Raw genomic sequence first — 27,371 nt, forward strand, 5'->3', positions numbered from 1 at the left:
CAGGTCTTTAGCAGCTGATGTATCATGCGGTCTCAGTCGTCTCGCTCTTATCAAGCATTATTAATCCTGAGTGAGAAATGAAAGGATTAATAATGCTTGATAAGAGTGAGATGACTGAGAGCGCATGATACATCGGCTGTTAAAAGACCTGGAGAAGGCATACGATAGAGCGCTGAGAGAGGAGTTATGGTATTGTATGAGAAAGTGTGGAGTGAATGAGAAGTATATTAGAGTTGTGCAAGACATGTATGAGAACAGTGAAACAGCAGTGAGGTGTGCAGTTGGAACGACTGAATGGTTCAAGGTAAAGGTGGGACTCGATCAAGGATCTGCTTTGAGTCCTTTCTTGTTTTCCATAGTGATGGATAGCTTGACAGACGAAGTGAGGCAAGAGTCACCATGGAACATGATGCTTGCGGATGATATTGTGATATGCGGTGAAAATAGAAAGGAGGTTGAGTTGGGTTTGGAGAGATGGAGGTATGCATTGGAATGAAGAGGAATGAAGGTGAGCAGTCGCAAAACAGAATACATGTGCATCAGTGAGAACAGGGATGAGAGTGTAGTGAAGATGCAAGGAGTAGACGTAAAGAAAGTTGGTGAATTCAAGTACCTGGGGTCAACTGTGCAGGAAAATGGGGGCTGCGATAGTGAGGTGAGAAAGGGAGTGCAGGCAGGGTGGAGCAGTTGGAGAAGGATTTCGGGAGTCATTTGTGATAGGAAAGTCCCAGCAAAAGTGAAAGGGAAGATGTATAAGACAGTAGTGAGACCAGCTGTGATGTACGGATTGGAGACCGTACCCTTAACGAAGAGACAGGAGGTAAAGTTGGAGGTGGCGGAGTTGAGGATGTTAAGGTTGGACAGGATAAGGAACGAGCACATCAGTAGGACAGCGCATGTGGAGAGCTTGGGAATTAAGCTAAGAGAGATGAGACTGAGATGGTACGGGCACATCCTGAGAAGAGCATGTTGGAAGGAGAATGTTGAGGATGGACCTGTCAGGCACATGAAAACGAGGAAGGCCAAAGAGGAGATACATGGATGTGGTGAGAGAGGACATGAAAGTGGCAGGTGTGGTAGAGAAGGATGTAGAAGACAGGGAGCAATGGAGATGAAAGATCCACTGTGGCGACCCCTAATCGGGAGCAGCCAAAAGAAGTAGAAGAAGAATTTCTCACTCTCTGACACACCTTCCCATACCTTAGTCCTGAGTTGGACTACATGTCCTTTATTAAATGATTTAAAATCAGGGAATAAGGTATATTCAATCCTGTCTGTCCAAAGTTTTAACTTCCAAAATTTAAGCTTAATTTCCTTCGGGATGAATAAATTATCTATCTATCTATCTATCTATCTATCTATCTATCTATCTATCTATCATCTGTGCACACTGGAAGAAACACAAGAGAAACACATTACAATAGAGTTATAAAAACATATAATGATTTTTAAAAATGGCGGCATGGTGGTGTAGTGATTAGGGCTGTCGCCTCATAGCAAGAAGATCCAGGTTCGAGCCCTGTGGCCGGCGAGGGGCTTTCTGTGCGGAGTTTGCATGTTCTCCCTGTTTCCGCGTGGGTTTAAGAAGAAGAAAAAGTAGAAACCTTTACTCGTCACGTGCACACTTCAAGCACAGTGAAATTCATCCTCTGCATTTAACCCATCTGAAGCAGTGAACACACGCACACACTCAGAGCAGTGGGCAGCCACACTACAGCACCCGGGGAGCAGTCAGGGGTTCGGTACCTTGCTCAAGGGCACTTCAGCCCAAGGCTGCCCCACATCAACCTAACTGCATGTCTTTGGGGGAAACCGGAGCACCCGGAGGAAACCCACGCAGACATGAGGAGAACATGCAAACTCCACACAGAAAGGCCCTCGCCGGCCGCTGGGTTCAAACCCGGAACCTTCTTGCTGTGAGGCGACAGCGCTAACCACTACACCACCATGCCGTTTCCTCCGGGTGCTCCGGTTTCCCCCACAGTCCAAAGACATGCAGGTTAGGTTAACTGGTGACTCTAAATTGAGCGTAGGTGTGAATGTGAGTGTGAATGGTTGTCTGTGCCTATGTGTCAGCCCTGTGATGACCTGGCGACTTGTCCAGGGTGTACCCCGCCTTTCACCCGTAGTCAGCTGGGATAGGCTCCAGCTTGCCTGCGATCCTGTAGAACAGGATAAAGTGGCTAGAGATAATGAGATGAGATTTTTAAAAAATGTTGTTTTGAAGTTTTGTGCCTCGGGGCTAAATGAACTGAAAGTTATCTTTAAATTTTTGTGAACAAAAATAATCAAACTGTGCTCTGCTCTGGAGGAACCCTTAAATACTCTCACAGCAAAGGGTTCAAATCGAAGCTGTTCAGAAAGCAAAGAACTCTTAAGAGGTTCAAAAGTACCAAAACAGTGAGCTTTTCAGTGGTCAAAAATAAATAAATGGATAAATTCAGTGTGTATTTCTTTGCATTTTTATGCAACTTTTTGTTACATGTTCTTTGCTGTATTGTAATGTTGATGTCGGCATTTTATTTTGATGCTCATTTTATTGATTTCTAAGCTTTAATGACACGTTGTAGTTTGGTTTAACATGTGCTGTTTTGAAATGTGCCTTATAATTAAACTTTGGCTTGTAGGCATGACGTCAAGTGTTGGGAAAGCAAAGTCCAAAACACACACACACACACTCCTGAAACGCCCACCCTTTTCTTCCAGTCTCCCCCTTTTCCTTTCTGACAGTCAACAGGAAGAGAGAGAGAGAGTTTACAAGAAACACTCCAAGCTCCAGGTTGCTTCTCTCAGCAAGAACAAGGAGCTCAGAGACCTGCTGCATGCCAGAGGGAGACAAAAAATAACATCTCCAAGAATTTGCACGCGCGAGCAAGAACTCTCCTCCCAAAACCGACCCGATGTCCAACAAGCGTCCCAAACCGGAGAAATCAGAAAAACCAAAAATGGCGCAGCGCCTAAGCAGGGATCTGACCTGCTCCATCTGCCTGGATTTATTCAAGCAGCCCGTGTCTCTGCCCTGCGATCACACCTTCTGCCAGTCCTGCATCACCAACTACTGGAGCGGCGGAGGCGCGCGCGCACCCGGCCAACCTGGCACCGGTTCATGCGGCTCGTGCCCTCAGTGCCGCAAAGTGTTCCCCGGTCAGAGTTACCGGCCCAACCGCATCGTGGCCAACATCGTGGAGAGCTACAGCCGCGAGATCGAGGAGGAGGAGAGCGCGAGCAGCGCACCGAGCCTGGCACCGCGCTGCGCGCGCCACCGCGAGGAGCTCAAGCTGTACTGCGAGGAGGAGCACGAGCTCGTGTGTCTGGTCTGCGCAGTATCTCAGGAGCACCGGGCTCACGCGCTGGTGTGTGTGGACGAGGCGGAGCAGAAATACCGGGTGAGATATGAAGCACCAAGAAGTCTCCTCATTTATTGTGATGGCATTCACTAGGCTGTGTTTGCAAGAAGGTTCTGGGTTCGAGCCCAGTGGCCAACAGAGGGCCTTTCTGTATGGAGTTTGCATGTTCTGTCCATGTCTGCGTGGGTTTCCTCTGAAGTGTTTTCTTCCACGGTCCAAAGACATGCACTTAGGCTAATTGGCTACTCTGTGTGAATGGTTGTTTCTCAAGCCCAGAAATGGAAGGGTTGGGGCAGGAAGGTTCTAGGTTCAAGCCCAGTGGCCTTTCTGTACGGAGACTGCATGTTGTCCTTGTGGGTTTCCTCCAAAGTGTTTTCTTCCACAGTCCAAAGACATGTACTTGGGCTAATTGGCTACTCTGTGTGAATGGTTGTTTCCCAAGCCCAGAAATGGGAGGGTTGGTGCAGGAAGGTTCGAGGTTCAAGCCCAGTGGCCAACAGGGGCCTTTCTGTATGGAGATTGCATGTTGTCCTTGTGGGTTTCCTCTGAAGTGTTTTCTTCCACAGTCCAAAGACATGCAGTTGGGCTAATTGGCTACTCTAAATCATCCATCAGTGTGAATGGTTGTTTCCCAAGCCTAGAAATGGGAGGGTTGGGGCAGGAAGGTTCTAGGTTTGAGCCCAGTGGCCGACGGGGGGCTTTCTGTATGGAGATTGCATGTTCTGTCCATGTCTGCGTGGGTTTCCTCTGAAGTGTTTTCTTCCACGGTCCAAAGACATGCACTTAGGCTAATTGACTACTCTGTGTGAATGGTTGTTTCTCAAGCCCAGAAATGGGAGGGTTGGGGCAGGAAGGTTCTAGGTTCAAGCCCAGTGGCCGACGGGGGCCTTTCTGTACGGAGACTGCATGTTGTCCTTGTGGGTTTCCTCTGAAGTGTTTTCTTCCACAGTCCAAAGACATGCACTTGGGCTAATTGGCTACTCTGTGTGAATGGTTGTTTCCCAAGCCCAGAAATGGGAGGGTTGGTGCAGGAAGGTTCGAGGTTCAAGCCCAGTGGCCGACAGGGGCCTTTCTGTATGGAGATTGCATGTTGTCCTTGTGGGTTTCCTCTGAAGTGTTTTCTTCCACAGTCCAAAGACATGCACTTACAGTAGGCTATGACTCTCAGAAAAAAAGGTACAGATCCGTACCTTAAAAGGTACAAACTCTTGTCTCTGTGGCAGTACCTTTAGAGGGTACAGAGCTGTACCTTTCAAAAGGGGTACATATTTGTACCTTCATGCTTTGTACCTTTTAAGTGCCTCATCTGTACCTTCAAGATCAAGTTTGTACCTTTAGTGGATGGTACAAATGCTGTACCTTTAACAATGGTACAAATCTGTACCACAATGGTACCACCACAGAGACAAGTTAATTTGTACCTTTAAGGTACATGATCACTTCTTTGACGGGGGCTTCTGAACGGAAAGGCTTCTGAAAGGTTTTCAAGGAACCACCTAATTCAGTAGAACTAGCCACAATCAGAACAACAGTATGGTAACTCACCTGTAAATTTCCTTCTGTCGTCGTCTGTTATTTCCAGGCCCGCTTTTACTAAGAAGTCCAAAAGCTCTTCGGTGGAGAGGGCGGACAAAGTCGCCATCCTTCAGGCGACCACGCGAGTAGTAGTAGAATTTTGTCTTGCGCTAGCATCTAGAGCAGGACCGTTAGTTGCTTTTTGGACTCCTCCCCCTAGCAGCTCAAAGTACCATGCCCTAAGGTACAAACACATACCTTCTCCAATTTTGTACCTTGAAAGGTACAGTGTCGTACCACAAAGGTCCAGTTTTGTACCATTTAAGGTACATCAAACTGAAAGGTACATTTGTGTACCTTAATGTGTCATATTTGTACCACTGTGTACCTTTATTTCTGAGAGTGTAATTGGCTAATCTGTGTGAATGGTTGTTTCCCAAGCCTAGAAATGGGAGGGTTGGGGCAGGAAGGCTGTGTTTGCAGGAAGGTTCTAGGTTTGAGCCCAGTGGCCGACGGGGGCCTTTCTGTATGGAGATTGCATGTCGTCCTTGTGGGTTTCCTCCAAAGTGTTTTCTTCCCTAGTCCAAAGACATGCAGTTAGGCTAATTGGCTACTCTAAATCATCCATAGGTGTGAATGGTTGTTTCCCAAGCCCAGAAATGGGAGGGTTGGCATAGGAAGGGCATCTGGCGTAAAACTATGCTCCATTTAATATGTGCATGTGGATCAGTAGGGTCCACATGGACCCTGACCTGGCAATAGTGCTGGACAAGGAGGAGGAAGAAGAAGCTACAGTAGGCTGTGTTTCTTCTCAACAGTAACATACACTCTCAGAAAATAAAGTACATTATTGTTTAAGGGTACAACGGCTTGTCACTGGGGCAGTACCCTCTAAGGTACTCATTTGTATCCTTTAAATATGGGTAGGGAACATATATGGACCTTTTTGGCCCTAAAAAGGTACACATAGTTATCTTGAGGTCCAATAATGAGCCCTAGGGGGTACATTAGTGTACCTGTAGCTTGTACTTTGGGGGACAGAAATGGACTCCTACTGCACCCCTATTTCTGACAGCATGTACACTCCTAACACTGACAAATGTGATCTTTTAAAAACTAAAACTTGATATCCATTCATTCATCTTCAATGAGCACTACATCCTGGTCAGGGCTGCAGTGGATCCAGGAAGCCTGTGCACACAGGTGATAATTCACCAAGGATGGGATGCCAATGTATTTCAAAGCACCGTGCACATACAGCTTGCGATGGGTTTGCGAATACTTGGAGATGAAAAAATTGGTAGCATCGCCACCAGTCATGTGATGCAATACACAGCAATTGTTCTCTGAGCTTCGCGAATTGTTTTTTTAGTGTGTCTCCGCCTTGTGACTGGCCAAAAACGTCGTGAAAAATTTCAGTGCATGCATTGAAATTTGGTGGCAATGTTTTCATTGGCAAATTAAGCGGCGAATACTTGCAGATGGGTTTGGGAATACTTCCCGAAGCTCAGTGAATCTTCATCGAGCCTTTTGAGATGTATTTGTTTCAAATCCATGTCCCTGATACTTGCAGGAGCTTCATCAACACAGTGGCTCGGCATAGCCTAACCTTTGCTGAGACTTAAAAAATGCATTTACATTCAGGGATCCTTCAGAGTGCGTTGTGCGTGCGCATGCTTGGGACCCAGTCATTATGGGAAACACCTGATGCTCATATGAGCGCAATCAGCACGCACATATAAGGACGCTGTTTTCACAGAGGTTTTGCGAAGTATTCTGTCAGGTATGCGGCGGTAGACGGATGTAAGTGCAGGAAGAGTGTTTATTAGCAGGTGTGATATTTATAAAAACAAAACACAAACGAAACTGAAAGTAGAGTCATAAACATGGCAAGAAACAAATGTGACAGTGATCATACTTCACAAAGCCTCTGTGTCCTTATATGCACGTGCTGACTGCATTCAAATCAGCATCAGGTGTTTCCCATAACGATGTGGTCCTGTGAGCGGGCGTGGCCGCTTGAACGCACGAAGGCATGACCGTCAAGTGTTCGCTTGCTGTGTGACCATGCATCGTCACCAAAACGCCTCATTTTCATCGATAACCCATTGCAAAGCATCTCAAGCTGTAGTTTGACCATAGGTTTGGGGGCAATTTAGCATTGCTGATCTGCCTACCTGCATGTTTTTGGTCAGTTAGAGGAAACCGGAGAACCTTGATGAAAACCCACGTGGACACAAAAACAACATGCAAAACTCTGGCCCAGGGCTGTGGAGCTATAAGGCACTTGTGAGAAATGTATTAATTTGTATTGACTCCATTAATAAATTTCCCTGTGTGTTATGTGTTATCATCGTTATTGCTCTCGGTTCAATCCCGAGGTCGAGTTACTATCCTTGCATGTTCTTTCTGTGCCTCCCACCTCCCAAAAACATGCCAGTAGTTGGACTGTCAACACTAAATTGCCCCAGGTGTGTGTTCATTGTCCCATCCCTGCTTTGTACACGGTGTTCTTGGGATAGGCTCAGAATTCACTCAGACTTTACTCAGATACTCAGAAACAAAGCTTGATTGCAGGCCAAAAGAGGAAATGCTTGGTGCCCCAACAAGACATAAACCATTTCCTTCCAACCTGTATGTTTCTAATGATGTCCTGAACAGCTGATGAGTATCAGCATTGCACTAAAATTGGCCTGAAATGCTCGTATTTAGTCTGACCCACTGATGTCTGTTTAGCCATGAAATAAGTTGTCTTAAAGTGTGTATCCTGGACCAATTTCGTGGGTTTTTTTTTTATATGAAAGTATGTCCCTTTACACACTCATCCAGAAGGGTAATTTTGCACAAGGCCATTTGTCTACAGCAGAAAAAACTAAAATAACAAAACGCATCTGGAAAAATCCCAAGGGAGTCTGGAGCCAGATTCGTGACGTTACCTGCGGAAGCGCCAGCAGGCTGCGCGAGCTTTGCACGGTTTCAGTGCACAGCCTGTGGAGACCAAGCGCTCCCATTTCTCTCTCATTGTCTGGTCTTTTGGAAAACGCTGAGTACTAATCCCATCAAGATTGGTGTTGCTACACCCTCCTACGATACATCTGTTAACCATTTTAATAATTACATGATAACGTTGAAGAAATTTGCAGAAAACCACCAGGTCGTTTTCTCATAAACAAACCAGCGCTGACATAGGATTCAGAAGGAGGCGTCCCGCAGATGACGTCACGAAAATCAATGTTTCCCGGGAAATCCAAATGGCAAGTTTTTTCAGAGGCGGACCAATTCGCCTCAAATGGCTTGATTTCAACTGAATTTTTCTGGTATTGCGCAAGGTAAAAAAATTGCAGCGAATGCAGAATGTTACAGATATTTGACCAAAGTTTAATATAAAATAGGAGAATTACATTGATCTTGCTCCTGAATTTACCTGTGATATGCACTTTAAAGCATGCTGACATCGTGCTTCGTAACTCATGGTTTGAAGAATGACAGAATAACAGAAGCTTGCGTAGAGGATATTACTACTGTATTAGTGTAGCATATTGGCTAATACAGGGGTTTTCAAAGTGTGGGAGAGTCAGCCCCCCCTCAGAGAGCAAATAAACAACAGCGCCCCCTCCCTTACAATTTTTGTTGTTGCTCTACTTAATGTTCCATTCGTATTTAAAAAAAAAAGGTTGTTGTACACATTTTAAACATCTGTGCTTTTTTAAAACCTCTTTTCTTTTTTTTTACACATTTTAAACATCTTGTTTTACACGTTTTAAACATCTCATAGCATCGTTAGCTAGCACCTCTTGGCAGACAACACACTGTGGCAGTGGAGCATCTTCAGATCCAGTCCATGAAAATCCAAACTTTAAATAATCGTGGTCATACTTCCTTCTTTTTTTGCTTGGCCCAGACTGTCTCCTCACTCACTGTAGCTTTAGGTACTAAAAATCGATCCATTTTGTCTCTGGCAAAGGCTAGCTGAAGTTCGCTAAATGTCCGCAATAGTAACTTATTCTGGTTTATTTTTCCTCACGTTGCGCCCCCCCCCCGGAAGAACTCTGGCGCCCCCTAGGGGAGGCGCGCCCCACACTTTGAAAAGCCCTGGGCTAATACACATGAGTCAGTTAAAGTGAGAACAAGATACTCTACCACATAGCAAGGGGCAGTGCAAAGCACAAGAAATAACGAAGCAGTGAGTAAAACTCTACTTTGCCAAAACTAGCATCACTAGTAATCAGGGCTTCTTTTTTTTTTTTTTTCACTCATGCTGTGACTCAGAACGATGCCTGTTCTCCAGTCCGAGACCTCCCTCCAACCAAAATGCTAGTGTACCTACAGCTCCATATATTCAGAATGCAAAAGCGAAGAAGGTTATGCAGACCTGTCTGAGCAAGACACAGCTGATGCAAGTGAGATTAGCAAGGTATGACCTTAAAAAGTTTGCAAAGTCAGATACTATCAAGTAGATGATAGCACCATAAGGAATGATTCAGAGTGAACTTAGGTCACAGTATTGTATCATGCAGTAGTAGATTGTTTTTGGGGTGTGGCTGGAAAGTGGAGAACGTTTGACAGGGGGCCTAAAGAGGGTTTTTGCTTGAAGCTCTTAAATATTCAGAAACTCCACTAGATACTTGTGGACAGAATACTTTCAGGATTCTCAAGCAACTCTACATCTGAGTTTACATCTTAATGTTTATAGAGTGCGTGGGTGGTTGCTGTAATCCTCCCTAGAGGAGCCAAATTTCCCTTTCTTTTTCCATTTTTCATCTGCACAATCCATTCTTAATGCCATCTGTTCACTAGTACATGCTGTCTGATGAACCTTTGAAATTTTGAAAGAAATACAGATGCAACATGTACAGTATGACCAGTATAAATATTATTTAATGGAAACAGAGTTACAAAAGCTCTTCCCATGCTTGAGACCTCAGGGTTACTGGGATTTGAGGCAGGACCACTAACAGGTGGAACTGGGTTTACTGAATGACAAGGCTGGGATTATCTGGCCATTAGTAGTGAAGACAGGGATCACCAGAACACTTCGAGGTGAGGTTAGCGCTGCACAGTTACTACGAGCCAAGGCTGGGACCCCTGGGATAATACAGTACCAGTCAAAAGTTTGCACACCCTTACTCATTCATAGGTTTTTCTATATTTTGACTATTTTCTACATTGTCAAACAATACTGAAGACATCAAAACTATGAAATAACGCATGGAACATATATGGAATTATGTGGTGAACAAAAACATGTTATAAAACCCCAAAATGTTTCATAGTTTAGATTCTTTAAAGTGTCCAGCGTTTACCTTGATAACACTTTCCATACTATTGACATTATCTTAACCAGCTTCATGAGGTAGTCACCTGGAACGCTTTTCAGTTAACAGGTGTGCCTCAACAAAAGTGGATGAGTTTCTTGCTTTCTTAATGCGTTTGAGATCAAACAGCAATTATTCTATCCACATCCACTGGATATGAGCAATCGCACACTCTGATTGGCTACTCAACTACTACTCTATCAGCTCATATACCGTGAGTAGAGAAAAACAAAATGGCGGAGCGTGTTGCTGAACCAACCAAGGACGAAATAAAAACTACTCAAAAAACCCCCAAAAAAGTTTAAAAAAAAAGCAACAAAATATGGAATGAAAGTATTTGATGGTAAGAACATATCTTTTTTTTTATTTTTCAAGAATTATTATTATAGCATTTTTCCCAAATTGCTACTGTCATTTCGCCAGTTTGTTTACATTCTAAGCGGAAATGATTTTATTGGACATTTTGTATAAAGTTTTTATTTATCGAATTTGCAAAAAATAAAAATGCTCTGTTTCTCAAAATCCAGTGATTGTGGATAGAATAAAACAGTTATTCCGCTCAGTCTCATCATGCATGGCTTATAGCCAACTCGGAGCTACGCACCTCGTTGCCTATCAGTTCAGGTACGACTTGATTTCATGGAATAACTGTTAAATAACCCTATTCCAAAACTGTAGTAATCCATATTATGTCAAGAACTGTTAAAAAGTAAAGAGAAACAATATCCATCATTACTTTAAGACATGAAGTGTGTTTTAAGTAATAAAAATAAAGAAAAACCATCAGGTTAGATGTGTCCAAACTTTTGACTGATACTGTAAATCTGAGATTTGTAGGTGAAAGTTGGTCCAGTGACTGCAGGACCACTTGTTTGTATGGCTGAGATCACAGTACCACTGGAAGGCAAGGCTGGGACTATATCACCACTGGGACGTAAATCTTTCACCTGAAACCCTTGATAAGGCATATGAACATACAACCCCGATTCCAAAAAAGTTGGGACAAAGTACAAATTGTAAATAAAAACGGAATGCAATTATGTGGAAGTTTTAAAATTCCATATTTTATTCAGAATAGAACATAGATGACATATCAAATGTTTAAACTGAGAAAATGTATCATTTAAAGAGAAAAATTAGGTGATTTTAAATTTCATGACAACAACACATCTCAAAAAAGTTGGGACAAGGCCATGTTTCCCACTGTGAGACATCCCCTTTTCTCTTTACAACAGTCTGTAAACGTCTGGGGACTGAGGAGACCAGTTGCTCAAGTTTAGGGATAGGAATGTTAACCCATTCTTGTCTAATGTACAGTAGGATTCTAGTTGCTCAACTGTCTTAGGTCTTTTTTGTCGTATCTTCCGTTTTATGATGCGCCAAATGTTTTCTATGGGTGAAAGATCTGGACTGCAGGCTGGCCAGTTCAGTACCCGGACCCTTCTTCTACGCAGCCATGATGCTGTAATTGATGCAGTATGTGGTTTGGCCTTGTCATGTTGGAAAATGCAAGGTCTTCCCTGAAAGAGACGTCGTCTGGATGGGAGCATATGTTGCTCTAGAACCTGGATATACCTTTCAGCATTGATGGTGTCTTTCCAGATGTGTAAGCTGCCCATGCCACACGCACTAATGCAACCCCATACCATCAGAGATGCAGGCTTCTGAACTGAGCGCTGATAACAACTTGGGTCGTCCTTCTCCTCTTTAGTCCGAATGACACGGCGTCCCTGATTTCCATAAAGAACTTCACATTTTGATTCGTCTGACCACAGAACAGTTTTCCACTTTGCCACAGTCCATTTTAAATGAGCCTTGGCCCAGAGAAGACGTCTGCGCTTCTGGATCATGTTTAGATACGGCTTCTTTGAACTATAGAGTTTTAGCTGCCAACAGCGGATGGCATGGTGAATTGTGTTCACAGATAATGTTCTCTGGAAATATTCCTGAGCCCATTTTGTGATTTCCAATACAGAAGCATGCCTGTATGTGATGCAGTGCCGTCTAAGGGCCCGAAGATCACAGGCACCCAGTATGGTTTTCCGGCCTTGACCCTTACGCACAGAGATTCTTCCAGATTCTCTGAATCTTTTGATGATATTATGCACTGTAGATGATGATCTGTTCAAACTCTTTGCAATTTTACACTGTCGAACTCCTTTCTGATATTGCTCAAATATTTGTCGGCGCAGAATTAGGGGGATTGGTGATCCTCTTCCCATCTTTACTTCTGAGAGCCGCTGTCACTCCAAGATGCTCTTTTTATACCCAGTCATGTTAATGACCTATTGCCAATTGACCTAATGAGTTGCAATTTGGTCCTCCAGCTGTTCCTTTTTTGTACCTTTAACTTTTCCAGCCTCTTATTGCCCCTGTCCCAACTTTTTTGAGATGTGTTGCCGTCATGAAATTTCAAATGAGCCAATATTTGGCATGAAATTTCAAAATGTCTCACTTTCGACATTTGATATGTTGTCTATGTTCTATTGTGAATACAATATCAGTTTTTGAGATTTGTAAATTATTGCATTCCGTTTTTATTTACAATTTGTACTTTGTCCCAACTTTTTTGGAATCGGGGTTGTAGAATACAATGATGTAACACATGTTTCTGTTAACATGAGACTCAAGTTACAGACTGAGCTCCTTGGCGGCACAAGTTCAGTTGTTTGAGTCGGATCACTGATCATCACGTGTAGTGTTTTGCCTTTACACAAGACTCTCATGAATGATAAAGTCTTCCTAATCGTACACAGCTGAAGATGGATGAATGAATGAAGAAATTATGCTGTGATGGGTTTTGGTGTCAGTAGAACTGGTGCTAGAAGAACAGATAGAGCCAGAGATGGTAAGAAGTATTCTCAAAGCATTTTGTTCAGACTCTTTCAATCATTTGTGTTAGAATTCATTGCTGGCATCTGAACACATGCTTATAAACTGTGAGAGATGAATCCATACTCTTATCCTAAACAGGCAGGCTAGATTGAGAACAAAAAGAGAGCTTAAACCAGATTTGGGCAACCAGAACACAGAGCTAAGGACAAGATCGAATCAGTCGTCCCTAGACGAATCCTTTGTAAAAGGTTCTTTGTAGAAGCCTAAACCAGAGTGCTTCTTTGTTAAGAAAGGGTTTCAAAGAGAACCCTTTTAGGAAGCTAAGAACCCTAAACTATAATCTCATGAAGAAACATTCTTCTAAGAGTGTAGAAATCTCTGAGTTATAACTAGAAAAGGAAAAAAAAAAAACTAAGGGACTAGAAACTCAGAGAAAAAACATCTCTCACATCAGAGGTTGTTACAGATACCCCTTTTGTGTTGTGGTTCCCATGACAACAAGTGCCATGTGTTGCTTTGGTTTGTTTTGTCACCGGTGTGTTTTCTCCTTGTGTCCACCTGTTTTGTGTTAGTTCTTGATTAGTCTTCCTATTTATATCATGTTGTATCTGAGTATCTTTGCAAATCTCGCTTTATCTCGCTGTAAATTTGAGTCTTAGCTTCCTTTGTTTCTGTGTCATGTTCCTCATGAAAGCTTTTGCAAGCATGCAAGACAAATAAGGGTATATAGGCTATGCTTACAAGCCACCAGGCTGACAAGCATCAGGTATGACCAAAAACTGGGAAATACCAGAATATAAACAATAAATAAAATTTCTGGCTGTATGGAGAGTTCTTATCAGTCTTTTTGTGTTTATCAGAAGTCACTGAGCAGCTCAGCCACAGCACTTCAGGCAGAGCTGAACACGGCACTAGAGTGCGAGAGAGAGACTGAGGATGAGGTAAAGAAACTGAAGGTATGGGAAAAAAGGATTCAAGAATCAAATGATGTCTCAAAATACTGACCAAATTAATTTAAACTAGAAGGGTCCTTGATAGAGTGCATACCTCTGCCAAGCCACATATTATCAACATCAAAATCAAATCACTTGAATCTAGGATAATACTAAAGCTGTACGCCAAATTTCATCCAAATCCGTTCACTACTTTTTGAGTTACGTTGGCAAGAGACAAAAAAATTCCTGGATCCACATGCATATCCGGATTTGGATCAAAATCTACACAATTTTTCGTTGGCCCATGTCTCACGTTTCCACCAAATTTCATCCAGATCCGTTCACTACTTTTTGAGTTATGTTGGGGAGAGCCAAAAAATCCTGGATCCACATACGTATATATCTGGATCCACATACATATCCTGATCTTGGATCCACATACGTATCCAGATTTGGATCAGAATCTAAACAATTGCTCCTTGGCCCATTGTTCACCTTTCCACCAAATTTCATCCAAATCCGTTCACTACATTTTGAGTTAAATTGGGAAGAGCCAAAAAAATCCTGGCTCCACATGCATATCTGGATCCTGGATGCACATACATATCTGGATTTGGATCAAAATCTACATAATTGCACCTTGGCCCATGGCTCACCTTTCTTCCAAATTTCATCCAAATCCGTTCACTACTTTTTGAGTTACGTTGGGAAGAGCCAGACAAATTCTGGATCCACATACATATCTGGATTTGGATCAAAATCTACACAATTGTTCCTTGCCCCATGGCTCACCTTTCCTCCAAATTTCATCCAAATCCATTCACTGCTTTTTGAGTTATGTTGGGGACAGACAGACAAACAAACGGAGGTGAAAACATAACCTCCTCCAACAAGGTTGGCGGAGGTAAAAATGTGCCGTAGAGTTTACCTTTTTTATTTTTGGTATTACAGTTTTATTGCTAATCATTATTGTGAATTATACCTCTGAGCTTTATTGGGCTGTTGTGTTGCAGGAACACACTGCGGATCTCAAGCAGCGTATCGAGGCTCAGTTTAGTGACCTCCACCAGTTTTTGTATCAGGAGGAGAAAATGCTGCAGGTGAAGTTGAAGACCGAGGAGCGGCGGGAGCTGATCCGTCTGGACGAGCACAAAGCGCTGTTGTGTGTGGAGATATCACGACTGCGGCGCGCCCTCTCAGAGATCGAGGAAAAACTGAGAGAGCATGATCCATACACACTACTGAGGGTCGGTCTGCATGACAAATAATTGTTATGGTGTAAGCCACTGCGATGAATAATGAGACCCACAATTCTTTTTCAGTGCTTGATGTAAACATGAACCCGAGCGTTCCTAACGTACTGTCACTTAATGATACTAATTGGTCATATTACTGTCGGTCAGGAAGAAAACACTGCTTTAGACTTACAGATGGGGGACAGATTAAAGGAAAAACCAACGTAAAGTGTGTTAGTTGTCACCAGAACAGCTTTATTATAGAAGAATCTACAAGTCTTTTCAGGGAAGTCTTTGTACTGCAGAAAAGACCACCATCCTTCCAACAGATATTAGCTCAGTTGGTGTGTTAATGATGTTGACAGAGTGTGTCACTCCAGAATCTCGAAAAGTGTTCAGCTGGGTTGAGATCTGGTGAGTGTGAAGGCCATAGTATATGATTTATATCATTTTCATCCTCATCAAACCATTTGGTGAGCTCTCATGCCCTGTGCATGGGGGCGGAGTCATCCTGGAAGAGACCACACCCATCAGAATAGAAACGCTTCATCATTTTTCCTTCAGCTTGCCACCCATTTGTATATTGGTTAAGACTAATACATAGCCTATGTATACACCAATCAGCCATAACATTAAAAAACACTGACAGGTGAAGAAGTGAATAACACTGATTATCTCATTACAGTGGCACCTGCCAAGGGGTGGGATATATTAGGCAGCAAGAGAACAGTCGGTTCTTGAAGTTGATGTGTTGGAAGCAGGAAAAATGGGCAAGCGTAAGGATCTGAGCGACTTTGACAAGAGCCAAATTGTGATGGCTAGACGACTGGGTCTGAGCATCTCCCAAATGGCACATCTTGTGGGGTGTTCCTGGTACGCAGTGGTTAGTACCGAACAAAAGTGGTCCAAGGATGGACAACCGATGAACCGGCTACAGAGTCATGGGTGTCGAAGGGTCATTGATTTGGATGGAGTACGAAGACTAGCCCATATGTTCCAGTCCCACAGAAGAGCTACTGTAGCACAAACTGCTGAAAAGGTTCATGCTGATACCTTTCTATTTTAGCTAACATTAATTTTTTCAGCAGTTTGTGAGAACTTTGAGAACTGACTGTTCTCTTACTGCCTAATATATCCCACTCCTTGACAGGCACCATTGTAACAACATAATCAATGTAATTCATTTTACTTGTCAGTGTTTTGAATGTTATGGCTGATCTGTGTAATTTCACCAAATTAAAATGAAATGAAAAATGGTCTTATCGAGCTCTGAATCTGACCCATATGGCTTCCCATACTCTGTATAGCATTCTGACCTGTCTTTTATTTACCAACAATATTTATTTGTTCATTGTTTCCTGTCCTTATTAACACCTCATGCTTGTAACAACATCCCTATTAGTTCCTGAATAATTCATAGCAATTATTGAATAATATGCTCTAAGTTAAAGGTAGACTGCCTTTGAGATTTTTCAAGTGAAGGTCATTCAAAAGAATTGTCCCCGACACCCAATTATTTCTGTTTAGTGGACCGAAAGCTACTGAATTCAAATCACAGATTTTTCTAATTTTATTTTTTTTTTAAATAGAACAACTAATGAATTTAGAGCCACATGGCCCTAAATTCTCCGCTATTTTTTCCTGCTTCACCATGACGCAATTCAAGATACTATGTCATGCATGATGTGGTGGGCTTTCCCTGTTCACGCAAGGCATTGTGGGATACAAATTTGAAACAGGAGAGAAAAATGGAGGAAGTGGGCGTGCGAATGAAACGTGAAAGACCGACTACAGTAACGGAAAGAAAGCGAGAAGAAAAGACGTTATGTTATATACGAAGGAAAGGAAATGCAGGACCAAACTAATAAATATCGGCGGTCGGCGAGCACCTCGGTGTGATCAGCTGTTCGTTTAGAGACAGAATGATGGAACTGTCAGTGCACGCTCAAAGGTAAACTTGCGTACGCGCACACACACGGACTTCCTCTGTCTGCTTGACTGCGTGAAGTGAGTGATTTCATGCACATTATTTGCTTTAATCCCCTCAAATGAAATAACTTCCCAGCCACAGAATGACCTAATATTTTGTGAGATATTACAGAAATAAACATATATTACAATGATCACATTTCAGAGGGAGCTAAATTTCACCGATTTTGTGAAATCGAAAGGCCGTCTAGCTTTAAATAACTGAATAACAAACTAGGATTTTAGTGGGCCTTAGTGATTCACAGTGAATAACTGAATAATAAGTATGGACTTTAACTCATGTTGGGTTGTTAACTCATGCGCCCATGATTCCACCTGTTTCTCATTTCCCACCAAGGTTTTTTTTTCTTATATAGTTCTCGCCAAGTCTCGTGTTTATGCAGTAATTTAAAAATGTTGGTTTTCCAGAGAATAAGGCCTTGGTTTTTCCCTAGGTTTCTTTAATTCATGGTTTGTTAGTATAGATGTCTCTTTGATTATGTTCACATCTCCCCTGAGCCCAGCTTTAGACTGTAAAATTGGTAAACGCCCAAGTAGAACTCCTGCATTTGAGCCACATTGCTCTCCTGAGTCATCCATGTTACAAAAATACTTCTTTGTAGTGCACTCAGACTTTGGGAGCCGAATGAATACTCGAGATCTGAGGCACGGAAGGGGAAGAAATGCTTTGCAAGAGAAAAGCAGGATTTAATGAAGTGATGTCACTGTCTGTCCTGATGAAGGAGATAAAACCTTGCAGCCGAGTGCTGCCCGACAAGGGGATTTCCAGAGGGGGACAAAGAAGGGGTGGAGATTTGGAGTGGGCTGATCTCATCTGGAAAGACTTTAACCTGTGCCAAACTAATCAGCCATTTTACTTTCTTTTTCTTTGCAGAACATAAAGGCTCTCCTTCAGAGGTGAGAGAAATATCCAGGGAGAGATTTGATATTTGTATTGTTTAATTTGTTGTAGATTCCCAAATCTCATTCCTATATTAATTATTATTCGATCCACATTCACTAGATATGAGCAATTGCACGCTCTGATTGGCTACTCTACTACTAGGATTATCAGCTCATACAGTTGTGCTCATAAGTTTACATACCCTGGCAGAATCTATAATTCTTTGACCATTTTTCAGAGAATATGAATGATAACACAAAAACATCTTTTCCACTCATGCTTAGTGGTTGGGTGAAACCATTTATTGTCAAATGACTGTGTTTTCTCTTTTTAAATCATAATGACAACAGAAACTACCCAAATGACCCTGATCAAAAGTTCACATACCCTGGTGATTTTGGCCTGATAACATGCACAGAAATTGACACAAATGGGTTTGAATGGCTACTAAAGGTAGCATCCTCACCTGTGATCTGTTTGCTTGTAATCAGTGTGTGTGTGCATAAAAGCTGAGTGAGTTTCTGGGATCCAGACAGACTCTTGCATCTTTCATCCAACCACTGATGTTTCTGGATTCTGAGTCATGAGGAAAGCAAAAAATTGTCAACGGATCTACGGGAAAAGGTAGTTGAACTGTATAAAACAGGAAAGGGATACAAAAAGATATCCATGGAATTGATAATGCCAGTCAGCAGTGTTCAAACTGTGATTAACAAATGGAAAATCAGGGGCTCTGTTAAAACCAAACCACGGTCAGGTAGACCAACAAAAATTTATGCCAAACAGCACAGAGACAAGCCTCAAAACTTCTGGAACAAGGTAATTTGGAGTGATGAGACCAAAATTGAACTTTTTGGCCACAACCATAAACATTACATTTGGAGAGGTGTCAACAAGGCCAATGATGAAAGGAACACCATTCCTACTGTAAAGCACGGAGGTGGGTCGCTGATGTTTTGGAGATGTGTGAGCTACAAAGGCACAGGAAACTTGGTCACAGTTGAAGGAAAGATGAATGCAGCATGTTATCAGCAAATACTGGAGGCAAATTTGCACTCATCAGCCCAGAAGCTGCGCATGGGACTTACTTGGACGTTCCAACATGACAACAATCCAAAACACAAGGCCAAGTCGACCTGTCATTGGCTACAGCAGAACAAAGTGAAGGTTCTGGAGTGGCCATCTCAGTCCCCTGACCTCAATATCATCGAGCCACTCTGGGGAGATCTCAAATGCGCAGTTCATGCAAGACAGCCCAGGAATTTACAGGAACTGGAGGCTTTTTACCAAGAAGAATGGGCAGCTTTACCATCTGAGAAAATAAAGAGCCTCATCCACAACTACCACAAAAGACTTCAGGCTGTCATTGATGTTAGAGGGGGCAATACACGGTATTAAGAACTGGGGTATGTAAACTTTTGATCAGGGTCATTTGGATGTTGTTTGTTGTCATTATGATTTAAAAATAGAAAACACAGTTGTTTATCAATAAATGGCTTCACCCAACCACTAACCATGAGTGGGGAAAAAAGTTTTTGTGTTATCATTCATATTCTCTGAAAAAAGGCCAAGAAAGCAAAAATTCTGCCAGGGTATGTAAACTTATGAGCACAACTGTATATAGTGCCTTGCAAAAGTATTCATCCCCCTTGGTGTTTGTCCTGTTTTGTTGCATTACAAGCTGGAATTAAAATGGATTTTGGGGGGTTAGCACCATTTGATTTACACAACATGCCCTACCACTTTAAAGGTGCACTTTTTTTTTTTATTGTGACACAAACAATAAGATGAAAAAACAGAAATCTGGAGTGTGCATTAGTTAAAGACTCAACCAATAGGCCAAGGATAGATTAAAAAAGCTAGAAAGAGCCACAACTTGGATGGGGTAAACTTCACAGGGCAACCATAGGCTGGACACTCCACACAGCTGAGCTTTATTGAAGAGTAATGAGCGATATGAATTACCATTTTGAGTTTAAGTGGCATGGTTGAGACTCGGCAAAGAAAAGTTCCTGTGGTCTGATGAAACCAAAACTGAGTTTTTTGGCCTTGGTTCAAAGTGCTACAGGTGGTGGAAACCCAGCACTGCTCATCATCCTGAGAAACCCATCCATGCAGTAAAGCATGGTGGTGGTAGCCAGGGCAAATCCAGACTGATGCACGTGCATCGGTCAGAAATATGTGCACCACTTGGCATCGGTCATGGGGCGTTTGTTTATTTTACCGCTAGCCAGTTACATGGTCTATAGCCACGCTCAATCAACAGGCTAATGGTTCAGGATCCGACCATTTGTGGTAAGCAGTGATGCTTACCTGACCTAATTACCTGTATTCTCACAATGCTTTGTATAGCATGATCTGAGACAAAGAATCTAGGTCAAATCTATAAAATGCTCCAGAAAAAGGTCGAAATTTGAAATTCGCTGTGAATAACGGGCTGAGCTGTGGTCGTAGCGGGTGAAAAGTCTTTCAGGGGGTTTCGAAAGGTCTCGAGGAGAGAGAGGTGCCTGTAAAGTTTGGCGGGGCTAGGACTTTCGGTGGCCGAGTTATGAATTTTTAAATCCTGGCATGCGTGTGCGGCTGGAGCCAGGGCACATATTAAAGTTTTCGGTGAGCCATACTCGCGAGGGAGGTTCAGGGGAGAATAACAGGCCGAGCCACAGTCATAGTGGGCCGAGCCTGGGCTGTTTTGAAAGGTCTCAGGGAGAGGGAGGTGCTTATAATATATGGCGGGGCTCAGACTTTCGGTGGCCGAGTTATGAATTTTTAAATCCCAGTGTGCGTGCATGGCTGGAGCCAGGGCACATATTAAAGTTTTCGGTGAGCCACACTCGCGAGGGAGGTTCAGGGGAGAATAACAGGCCGAGCTGCAGTTGTAGTGGGCCGAGCCTGGGCTTTTTCGAAAGGCTGGAACCAGGGTTTATATTAAAGTTTTTGGCTAGCCGCGGTCACGTGGGGCTTTGGGGGCAAATAGTGGGCCGAGCCACAGTCGTAGCAGGCCGTGGCTGCCCTCTTTGGAAAGGGCTCGGTGTGCTCTACGGTACACTCCTGTGAAAATCCATAGTGATTTGATAAAATTAGTGAAAATATTTCTGCAAATATGCATCTGTCAGATTCTTGGGCTGGATCCGTCTCTGGGAGCATCATGTTACCCTTGGCCTCTTGGTTGAACATCTGACTAAATCTCTCTTTTACCACTGCATACCACTGTATCTATGAGTCTATAGAACAGTTTGTCTGGTTTTCTACCTGTCTGTCTCGGTATCTTTATAGCTGTCTGTATTTTCTGTCTGTCTGTATCTATCTGCCTCACTGTGTTTGTCATTTACACGATTTTATTATCTACTCTGTCTCAGGCAGCCACTGAAGTTTGAGAAACCTTCTCTGACGCCACCACAGCTGTGTGAGGGTCGATTTGCTGGGCCGCTTCAGTACCGTGTCTGGAAATCTCTCAAAGGCAGCCTCTATCCAGGTTTTCCTCTTGTGTGCACATACTGTAACATTGTTCTGTCCCATTGTATCAGCATGCCGAATTAGCAAACAAGTTAGCTAACCTGCTTAACTATTTTGGCCATGTGGTAAGATCAATGATTTTGATTGGCTGGTCAAATTTTAAGTCAGACGGTAGTATTTATTTATTTCAGAACAGAACCTATTTTGTTTTGCTTATATGTAAATGTCCTTTCATGAATTATTCTATGTTACAAATATGAGTATACTTTTAGAAAACAAACTCTTTAAGGATTCTTGGGATAGTTAGTGGTTCTAGCTTTCAAAAGCAGCTCCACTTGGAACGTTTTCTCAACAGGAAAGTTTTTTTTTTTTTGTAGGGTTCTAAATGGAACATTCTAAGAATAAATGGAAGAACTGTTTAGGGTGCAAGATGGGACCTTTTTTTAAAAAAAGATTATTGTTTTGCTTTAAAAAATTATGTGCAGTGCCTTCAGCCATCACGTTCAACTCAAGCACAGCGAACCCGTGGCTGAGCGTGACCCCGTCGCTGACCTGTGTGCGCTACCAGACCTTCAACAGCTCTGCACGTGACAACCCGCAGCGCTTCGACGCAGCTCTGTCACTGCTCGGCAGTCAAGGCTTCACCCACGGATGCCACTACTGGGAAATTGAGGTGTCAAGCAGTGCTGTGTGGACGGTGGGTGTGGCACGAGAATCTGTCGCCAGGAAAGGTGTGATCAAAGCTCTGCCAGCCAACGGCTTCTGGACCGTCTCACTCTCATATGGTGTCCAGTACATGGCAGGGACATGGCCTCCCACCGTCCTGTCCTTGCATGAGCAGTTGGAGCGTATCGGTGTATACCTGGACTATAAGAGAGGTCTTGTGTCTTTCTACAATGCTGAGGGCATGACGCACCTCTACACATTCCGCGACACCTTTAACGAGACGCTCTATCCTTACTTCAACCTCGGTTTTCTTGATAAAGTGCATGAGAATGAGCCACTTAAAGTGTTCTTGCCCAAAATATGAGCTACAGGAGCGCAGTGTCGGGTCCAAAACCTTGAAAAAACTACCAAGGAATGTTTTATTGAAGCAGTTATCAAATCATGCATTCTTCTTCGTTTGAGATTTTTCAGGAATCCATTGTTTAGTGGTGTGATGAATCCTCATTTAAACTGAAGCCTCTTGTTCAATTTTTGTTTTTTAGTCATTTTGATGCTGTTTCATTTCATACTTTCTGTGAGCCTGTGCCCATTGTAGTCCAAGATTCCTGCTCTTGATTGACAGCTGTGGAACCAAATGTGGTCTTCTGCTGTTGGAGCTCATCCACCTCAAGGTTTGATGTTTCGTGCATGCTAAGGTGCTTTTCAGCATATGGGTGAGTTTCCCAAAAGCATCGCAGCACAAAGAGCATCGTTAAATGGTAGCGCGAGCAGCACAATGAACACTCTCTCTCTCTCCTAGTTAAGATGCTCTTAGCGTTAAGAGGCTTTTGGGAAACCCGTCACAGTACGGTTCTAAAGAATGAACATATGAGTTCTTCCTGGCAGCTTGTTCCATTCCAGCCCTTTTCCTTTGACCTCTCACTCAATGTTTTTTGTTTTTCTCACCCACCATTCTGTGTAAAGTCTGTTGTGTGTGACAATCCCACAAGATCAGCAGTTTATGAAATACTCAAACCAGGACATCTGGTAACCAGCCTATGTCACGATCAGAGTCATAGAGATCACACCTTTTCCCCATTCTGATGTTTGATGTGAACATTAACTGAAGCTCTTGACCTGTATCTGTATGATTTTTTTTTTTTTTTGTATTCCACTGCCGTCACGATTTGCTGATTCTGAGGATAACTTCATAAAGGTGCAGGTGTAGCAGTGTTTCTAATAAAGTGGACGGTCAGTGTATAGGGGCTGCTGAATAGCACAACAGAAATGGCTCACTCTATCATCTGGACATTGCAGGTTCAAATCCTGATGAGGTCATAGCCATCTGTGGAGCCCAAGAGAGCAAAACTGGCCATGCTCTCAACCAAGGAATACTTGGTCCTTGGCCAACTGGCTGCACGTGGATTGGAGGAACCAGATTTAGCCTGGTTGGTAGCTGTTGTGTGATTGGGTGGGAACCTGTTTGTTCCTACCCAATCAGTAAAACCCAGGGGAACCACGTTTAATTTGAAGGAAACATGGAATCTGGCTGGAAACTAAATGTAAGGGAGAAACCATGAGGGTGCAGATAGACAGGAAATGATGTTATCCCTAACATGATAGTGCTCTTAGACTTTTAGACCTCATAGTAGACCAGGCTGGACCTGGTGTAGATATGGATCTTCAGTTGATTATTGGTTAGTATTTGTGTGTGTGTGTGTGTGTGTGTGTGTGTGTTTTTAAATAGTCAATATACAGTGTATGAGGAGGAATCTGAATTATACATGATATAGCCAAAAGTTTGTGGACACCTGACCATCACCTCCATATGTGCTTTTTGAGCATGCATTCCAGCTTCAGTCCCCCTTTGCTACTATAACAGCCTCCACTCTTCTGAGAAGGCTTTCCACTAGATTTTGGAGCTGACTGTGGGGATTTATGATCATTCAGCCACATGAATATTCATGAACTCAGGCACTGGTGTTGGCTGAGGAGGCCTGGAGTGCAGTCAGTGTTCCAAATGATCCCAAAGTTCTTTAGTTAGGTTGAGGTCAAGACTCTGTGCAGGCTACTTGAGTTCTTCCATTCCAACCTTGGCAAATCATGTCTTCATGGAGCTTGTCTTTTGTCTAGGAGCATTGTCGTGCTGGGACAGGTTTGAGCCTCTTGGTTCCAGTGAAGGGAAATTGTAATGCTACAGCATACAAAAGCATTCTCTACAATTGTGTGCTTACAAATTTGTGGCAACAGTGTGAGGAAAAACTACATATCAGTGTGAGAGTCAGGTGTCCACATGCTTTTGGCCATATAATGTATGTACTAGAGTGAGTGTGAATTCAGTTGTGGTTTCTCTGAGCCTTAAGTAGTTTATCAGAACCATATCGGAACCACTTGTTCTGACTGACTCTTTAAAAAGGGCTTTAAATATTGTTGTATATTTGTGACATCATCTAGACCTGTATAGCATATATTATTCTATCTACATTCACTGGATATGAGCAATTGTGCGCTCTGATTGGCTACTCTGCTACTAGGATATCAGCTCATATGCCATGAGTAGAGAAAAACAAAATGGCGGAGCATGTTGTTGAACCAACCAAGGACGAAATAAAAACTCTACTCAACAACAAAACCCCAAAAATACAAAAAAAGTATCAAAATATAGAATGAAAGTATTTTATGATAAGTGCATTTCTTTTTTTTCATTTTTCAAGAATTATTATTATAGGATGTTTCACAAATTGATAGTCATTTCGCTGGTTTGTTTACATTCTTCATCTTTAAGCATTAAAACTTGTTGAATTTTTTGAGACTGGTTCAAAAGCTCAAGGAAGTTTGAAAATGACAGAATTAAGAATTAAATTAATGTCTAAAGCTATTCTATACCTCGGCATGACAGCAAGACGGCACTTTCTACAAAAAACAACAACATTAAAGTCAATTCATGCAGCCATCAGTGGGTTTTTAAGAAGTCCATCGAAGCGGAAATTATTTTGTCGGACGTTTTGCATAAAGTTTTTATTTATCGACTTTGCAAAAAATAACAATAAAATGCTCTTTCTCAAAATCCAGTGAATGTGGATAGAAAAAAAAACAGTTATTCCACTCAATCTCATCGTACATGGCTTATAGCCAACTCGGCACTGCGTGCCTCGTCGGCTATCAGCTCATGTACGACACGATTTTGTGGAATAATTGTTAAATATTACACGTCATATACATTATACACATTATAACATCAGGGTATACTGGTATACCAATATATAATGACAATGCAGTAATAACGTATTTATGTTAAAAATATCTGTTTTAAATGATAAACCAGTGAATCTGTTCAACAGATTTTTTTTCAAGAAGAGTTTTTAATCATTGAGACTTTTGATATGTTAAAAAAATAAAAAGGTTGCAGATGCTGTTGGCTTGATTAAATCAAGAGATATATCCCGAGGTGCTGAGATCTCATGTGATAACCTCATATCACTATTAAGAGCTATGAAAGCGCCACAGTGTTTAATAATATTCTTTAAACAAAGTTTAATAAAATAAACGTACCAGCAAATCTTAACAAGCGTCATTGTGTCATTTGTAATGTTTGTGAGACACATATAGAGAGTTGTGTTTAATCAGAATATGATAAAGAAATTAGGTTACTCTAAGAGGGAGAAAAGATTTAATTGGTTCCTTTTACATTGAAACGTATGTAATGAGAAGAGCACATATGCAGTACCACCACAAGGGGGCGTAAACAGTCCGATTGAGGTCAAAAACTCAGTGTATCCAATGGCCAACTTCCCAAATAAGCATAAAGTTGGTAAGATGTTGGGCCGCCACAAGTTGCCCCATCAGTTTCAGTGCTCCATAGGATAGATCTTGCAAGCCACTGATCTGAAGGGGAAGTGATGGCCAAATGGTTAGAGAAACAGCTTTGGGTTGAAAAGGTTACTGGTTTGATTCTCTGAACAAGCAAGACTGGCTCAAGTACTCTTAAGTGAGGTGCATAACCCCCCAACTGCTCCAGCAAGTGTGGTGGTGTTCCTTGTGTCTGATTAGCCAAAGAAAAACTGGTGAGGTGATTACCAGTTTGGGCAAGAATCTGGCCATAACTAACTGAACCTATATTTACTGATGAACACCATTCTTCCAAAAGATATTCTCTTCAGTTGTTGTTTTGGTGATGGTGCACCCGTGCTCCCATAATCATTCAATTGAGTTGAGATTTGGGTGGTATGAAGGTCATAATACTGTATATGATTTTCAACCTCATCAAACCATTCAGTGAAACTTTGTGCTATGGGGGTGGAGATATCTGAGAAGAAACTGCACCCGTCTTGAGGCCACAGTTACATATACTTTGTATTGATTAGTGGATTATCAAATAGTACCAGATCTACAAGCAAGTTGGCCCAAAATCATCCTCGAGTATATTTTTGGATTATATAAAAATATAACGAATAGCTTCTGTTAGAACCTGTGTCTGTCTCAGTTCAGATGCGTTGACGTAAGAGCGCTCTGGAGCAGGGTTAAAACAAACCACACGAGTTAAATCAATCTGGTTTATTCAAGCACTGCTCAACGATACACAGAAAGAGCAGGGTTTATATACATCAGAAGCTTGCGTGACAAGATAAGTAAGGGGCTCGGGGGCACAAGGTCAACTCGCCAGATAAGGAGTCGTTTTTATTATACATGAAAGAGCAGACCATACGCCCCCTAGAACAGGAGGAACCAGGAATGTGGTTTCAGCGAAACTAGAAGGTACAGAGAAAATAAAAGAGTATGTTCTCGCGATTATGCACGTTTACCAGGGTGTGAAAGGGTCATAAAGCTCAGGACAGCTATGCACGAGAACACACACAATCTTACAATCCCCTCTTTTATACTTTGTTTACAGAGTATAACTACAGTTTAGACTCTAACGTATTGACAGACATAACAAGACTGATTAGTATGTTGTTTAGCAGTCCAATTGGCAAATCGCCAAAAAACGTTGTCCTCGTGGCTGGCTTGAGCGGGATTCCCTGCTCCAAGCGCTAAGACCAATACCAGAAGGAAAGTCATACTGGTCACTGACTTTGTTCTTTCTGTGTCCACAGGATGTAGATAGTTGAAGGTAGCCCAGGCTCACGTGTCTTCCAGATTCCTCAGTTCAGAAGTCTGCGGGACGCACCGACCATCCCCTCTTTGTAGATCAGCCGAAACCGGATCACTCCGGATGCTGG

At 42.5% G+C, this 27,371-nt stretch overlaps 1 protein-coding gene across 2 annotated transcripts; it reads left to right on the top strand.

Annotated features, from left to right (window-relative positions):
• Positions 1-2,740: 2,740 nt before the first annotated feature.
• trim69 (tripartite motif containing 69) lies at positions 2,741-25,703 on the top strand. 2 transcript variants are annotated; one of them, XM_060909722.1, is made up of 6 exons: positions 2,741-3,386; positions 13,873-13,968; positions 14,961-15,194; positions 18,046-18,068; positions 21,411-21,526; positions 21,993-25,703. In XM_060909722.1, the coding sequence occupies exons 1-6, from the start codon at positions 2,901-2,903 to the stop codon at positions 22,535-22,537; spliced, it is 1,500 nt and encodes a 499-aa protein (XP_060765705.1). In that variant the 5' UTR covers positions 2,741-2,900; the 3' UTR covers positions 22,538-25,703. The 2 variants fall into 2 exon arrangements, with proteins under 2 accessions (XP_060765705.1, XP_060765706.1); XM_060909723.1 differs by lacking the exon at positions 13,873-13,968.
• Positions 25,704-27,371: the final 1,668 nt, after the last annotated feature.

This window comes from Neoarius graeffei, chromosome 25, assembly GCF_027579695.1.
Source record: "Neoarius graeffei isolate fNeoGra1 chromosome 25, fNeoGra1.pri, whole genome shotgun sequence".
NCBI classification, from domain to species: domain Eukaryota; kingdom Metazoa; phylum Chordata; class Actinopteri; order Siluriformes; family Ariidae; genus Neoarius; species Neoarius graeffei.